The sequence below is a fragment of the Odontomachus brunneus genome, unplaced genomic scaffold (assembly GCF_010583005.1).
Source record: "Odontomachus brunneus isolate Ranch 3 - 2012 unplaced genomic scaffold, Obru_v1 Obru_scaffold_225, whole genome shotgun sequence".
Classification (NCBI taxonomy): domain Eukaryota; kingdom Metazoa; phylum Arthropoda; class Insecta; order Hymenoptera; family Formicidae; genus Odontomachus; species Odontomachus brunneus.
In genome coordinates, this window is record NW_022639675.1 from 42,449 (window position 1) to 47,559 (window position 5,111).

The 5,111-nt window shown below is 33.5% G+C and overlaps 2 protein-coding genes across 8 annotated transcripts in view; one reads left to right on the forward strand and one right to left on the reverse strand.

Annotated features, from left to right (window-relative positions):
- Positions 1 to 2,195, reverse strand: part of LOC116852451 (E3 ubiquitin-protein ligase LRSAM1-like) — an 18,983-nt gene extending 16,788 nt beyond the window's left edge. For 3 of the 5 annotated variants that reach the window (XM_032832865.1, XM_032832864.1, XM_032832863.1), the window contains exons 1-2: positions 2,017 to 2,195; positions 1,414 to 1,656 (exon numbers count right to left, since the gene is read on the reverse strand). In XM_032832865.1, coding sequence (XP_032688756.1) covers positions 1,414 to 1,656; positions 2,017 to 2,103 — 330 coding nt within the window. In that variant the 5' untranslated portion in view covers positions 2,104 to 2,195. Of the gene's footprint in view, positions 1 to 1,413; positions 1,657 to 1,729; positions 1,830 to 1,982 lie in introns of all 5 variants that reach the window. The other 2 variants (XM_032832866.1, XM_032832867.1) reach the window with 2 other exon arrangements.
- The window catches only part of LOC116852449 (uncharacterized protein C1orf112 homolog), a 202,655-nt gene that overhangs the window by 38,875 nt on the left and 158,669 nt on the right, over positions 1 to 5,111 (forward strand). The gene's annotated exons all lie outside the window — the stretch shown is intronic.

The window sequence follows — 5,111 nt, forward strand, 5'->3', positions numbered from 1 at the left end:
CACACACACACACACACACACACACACACACACACACACACACACACACACACACTATTACACACACACACACAGAAGGACATATAAAAGAATTTTTGACTAATTATTTGGTTACAAGCGCGAAATTAGAAGTTATATAAGAAAGTGATATGACAAAAATATTAATAAGAAGATGGACATCTCTCCAAATTAATTTCGAAATGCACCAGATCTTGTTGTATTACTTAATAAATATGAAAATCGGGACGGTTTGGGTGACACACAAAGCAAGAAGAAAAGCTGAATTATTAAAAGCCTACTCCAATTACGTATGAACGCATAAGATCATTGAAATATCTATTTTAAAAAATGGCAGTCTTTGCGATAGTATACGTATAGACGGAATGCATGTTTCAATAAAAGAAACATATGCGTTTGATTTTATTTTACAATTATATATGCATACTATCGGAAAAGAATATCGTTATAAAGAAACTGTAGAACACCTCGACCACCCCATAATAGAAGTAGATAGAAATGTTCTTCATAAAAAGGAAAAAAATTATTGCATCAGATTATATAACCTAAAATAAAATAAAAATTTTGTAAAAAATTTACAAGAAAAATGATAATAAAATAATATGAAAATTATAAATGCAAATTGTAATGTAGCCCATTTGATAAATATCTTTTTCTTTTATAATATACCAACAATAATACAAATTAATAGTTGCAATACTTATGACTTTAAACAATTAAAGAACTTTCCAACTTTACATATTAATGTTGACATGCTTATCGAAAAAGGTTTAGATATAATATAAGAAGTAATTAACCACTTTGTGCATTAAAGCACTTTTGCATCAAAGGAAGGATGCACCAAAAAGGACACTGATGCAATAGTTTATTTAATTAAATTGATACTTTCTTGAATATTATGATAACGATATACTCAATGTCTAGAGACAGTAACAACAAAGAAATAGCTGCAGTTATAATTATTTAGAATTACTACTGTTATTTTCATCTTCTAGAATAATCTTGATTTTAACATGTATAATTAAAATTAGAGTCTTTAATAGTATATCTTCAAAGGATTTTTAATAATTTTTTAATAACAATGGGCAACTTTTAATTGTGTGTCAAAGATATTGAAAAACTTTTACTCTTCAGCATATTTGAGAGTAGTATTAGAATCGGTAAACTCGATTCTATTCTGTATAATAACTGAGAAGTTTAAAATATCCGATATATTTTGGTATAATTTGGATATTCATTACAAATTACTGGATATTTTAAGTTTTTCCTTTTTATTATCATATTAACACATATCGTTGCATAGGTTCTTACTGTTGATTTACTCTTCTTTTACTCTTTTAATCTCTAATAAATAATACCTTTAATCTCTAATCTCTTAATCTCTAATAAATATACCTTGAGAGAAGAGAGATACATTATGCCTGAAGGTAGAGTGGTGAACTCGTTTCCATGAATGTCTAATACAGTCAGCAACAACAAGTCACTTAAGGCACCTCCGCCTGAGAGCGAGCTCAACTTATTATTGTACATTAACAAGACCTTCTTCCTGAACACTTTGCAAAGTGAATAGATTCCCGATGGCACATGTTTCAAGGCGCATTCCGAGACGTCGAACACTGGCTCCGGATTCTCTCTGGCCTGTAGGAAAACAAATTAATCATTACTGTGTCAAAAATTATCATCTTATATCATTACATTTGTCAAAAATTACCGATGAAGATGCAATTCAAATCACTAAAGCACAGACTGACGTAGCGTGGTTTAAAGTTTGCTTCAGCTAATTAACGATGATCAGTAGTGTGATTCTGTAACTGTATTAACAAATTGTTAAAATTGCGCAGATATAGTATATGTTAAAAAAGACGTACAACGACATACAGTAGTGATTAGTGATATTATCATTAACGACAGTTACAGAATCGCACCTCACAACGATTACAATTGATAATTAAAGGTATGATCACCTTAACCTCAATCCTTATATACACACATACACACCAGGTACAATTTGTACTCGAGTCGCGCCTTGTAGTCGACGTTAGCCTTGTTGCCGTACTTTTTGGATAAAGACATCCTTACTCGCATCCGTCATGACAATGCGAGCAAGGATCTCGAGCGGCGGATCGTTCTGCGTTTCATACGTGATAACAATGATAATTATGATAGTAGGTCTGTTCTTTTTAGCTGAACTGTCCATAGACTTCTATGGCTGCGTTCCGAAATAGTGCTAACAATACTGACAGAACTGATACTAAAACCAGCATATTTATCATTACATTAATTTTTATAGCATTATTTGTTTTTACAAAAAAAATCGTTATAAATAAATTATGGTAATTATTTAGAAAACGGGCCTCACCTTCGATTTCTCTGAAACTCACCTATCTTATGTATTTCGATGTGTAGAAGCCGAATCTGAAAGTTAAAATCGTCGTTCGGCTCTACAAACCGAGAAATTAATTGTTAAAGGTGCTAGGTATGAAGTTTCAGTTTCAGTTTCAATATTTGGCTGAAAGCACTTTGCTTTAAGTGATTCTACGCCATTGCTCCGAGTAAAAGCTTTCATCGTATATGTGTATTCATGTAAGGTGTGTTCTTATATTGTACATCCAACTCTTGTTAAGAAATTTGATATGATTGAGAACAATTTGATGTTACTTAGATCGAAAGATAATTCGTGTATGTCATTATGTGTTGTGTATCCAGCCTTAAATAATTCAGTGATTAATCTTCCAGATTCTTCTGAATATAAAGAGCATTTGAATAATATGTGTTATATATTTTTCTCTCTCGCTCCACATTCACAAGTTTCTTCGGTGATAATGTCCTTATCCATAAGGTGCGTGTTTGATCTGATATGATATGATCTAAGCCTGGCTATTAGCGATATTACATCCCTCTTGATAAATTTGTACTGCCAAAACCAGGGTCGGGAGGAAAGATGTGATATTTTGGCACGATATCTAAGCCCTTTTTGCTTAAACTGCTCTTCCAGGATCTTATGAGCTAAGCTCGTGAACTCCGGTCGGATATTTGAAATTGAATCTTCAATGTAGATACGGTTTCCTCCAGACTGCCGACTACTGTTTGTGGCCTCCTTAGCCAATTTGTCAGCCATTTCATTTCCTTGAATACCCCTATGGGGTCCAAATTAACGTAACAACAATGCCAGAAAGTTCAAGATCAATCAGTTTTTGAGCTATTTTAAGTATTAAAATATTAGGTTTTCTTTGGCAGAACAGATTATTCAAGGAAGAGAGAGCACTCATCGAGTCTGTACAGATTGCGACATTATTTTTACCCATTTTAGATACAATTTCTAAAGCATCTATTATTGCCTGAGCTTCTACATTGAATATAACTGAAGATTTTATGCATGCATGTGATATATTAATTTCTGGATCCAGAGAAAAGATACCATATCCAGATCGTCCATTTGGAGCTATAGAGCCATCTGTATACAGAATGCAATTAAAATTTTGTTTTTTAATTACTGAGTCAAAAACCTTATTAATACCTTTAATCGATATTTTTTTGAATCCAGAATAGTAAAAATTTCCAACTTTTTTGCTGTATTTGCCTATTATTTTAAAAGATGTAGTATCTATTTTGAATGAATGAAACTTGGTGAATAAGGGAAAAGATAGGTGACCCACAAGCCTTTTTGCTTCCATTTCAGGAATTAAGTCTTTATACGGGTACACTACAGTCTTTGATCTTATTTTAATTTGAGTGTTAAGATCGCAGCGCTCAAAAGATTCAGAAGAAAACACGTCAGCAGGAGTGGGAGCAGTTAGGGATGATTTTAACTGGAGTTGAGTAAAGTTAGTATTGGGATCTATCAAATTTCTTAAAGAGATTTTAGTGATATAAAATAACCGTCTTACAATAAGTGGCTATTCACCACATTGATCGAGAATAACATTTGTTGGAGTGGTGCGCATAAATCCAAGAACACTTCTCAGAGACGCATATTGTATCCTGTCTAACTTGAGAGACATTGAGGATAAGAGACCAAGAAGAGGTGTCCCGCCATAATCCAAGACAGACCGAATTAGTCCGCGATATACATTGAGAATAAGAGATGGGTGTGAACCCCATCTAATTCCTGAGATAGCCTTAAGAATATTGACCTTAGGTCTACACTTTTCCAGCATGCATGTAACTTGACTTTTCCATGATAAGGCAAAATCAAAAATGATACCAAGGAACTTTGCTTCCTTAGATAATTTTATCAGCTGTCCATTATATTGAATTTTAATGGTTAAGGCAGGATACCACCTTTGTACTTTCAAAAAATCGAAAATTTTTTTTTTGGCTTAAAGTACTCTTTCAAGTGTATAGAATCGAAATTCATCCATTAGAAAGGTGACCGAAACCTTTTTCTAGTGTTATAAACCGGTTTGGAGCAAGCGCTCTTGGCGCATTTTTCGGGCTGCCGAGCGCGCACAGACAGACTATCTGTCTCATCCTACTACTTGTCAATTTACCGACCTAATTATGGCCTCTTTTAGTTCCAAATAGTGAAGTATATGTCGCTAGTTACTTTTTTCATTATAATATGACATATACTTCTATGTTTTATATAGTTCATAACGAATTAGTCGTGTAAACATCATTCACGTGTTGCTTGGTTTTGTCTTTCACAAGTTTCTTTCGAACGTTTATTCATTGTTCATCATGGGGAAGACAAAAGTAATGGAGAAAAAAGGGACAAGAGGAGGAATTAGTCGTGCCTCGAAACCGAGAAGCAGCGGAAGGAAGCCGCTGAATCGATACATGTTAGAAACAGAAAGTGAGAGTGTCAGTACATCGGCAAAGAAACTGAAACTTAGTGAACATGAATATCATACTAATGTGGACGCAACTTTTGGTTATCGTGTGATCAATTTTGTAACTGTTTTTGCAGCAATTTCTGAATTTGTAGTGTGCAAAGAGTGTAAATCTCCCATAAAGTTTCAAGAAGCAAGTATCCGTGAATTGGGTTTTAAAATTGCAATTCTTTATGAACAATGCATACTGAAATATGTAAACTCGTGTCCTGTCATAAACAATCACGCATATGATATAAATCGTCGTATAGCTTTGGCTAT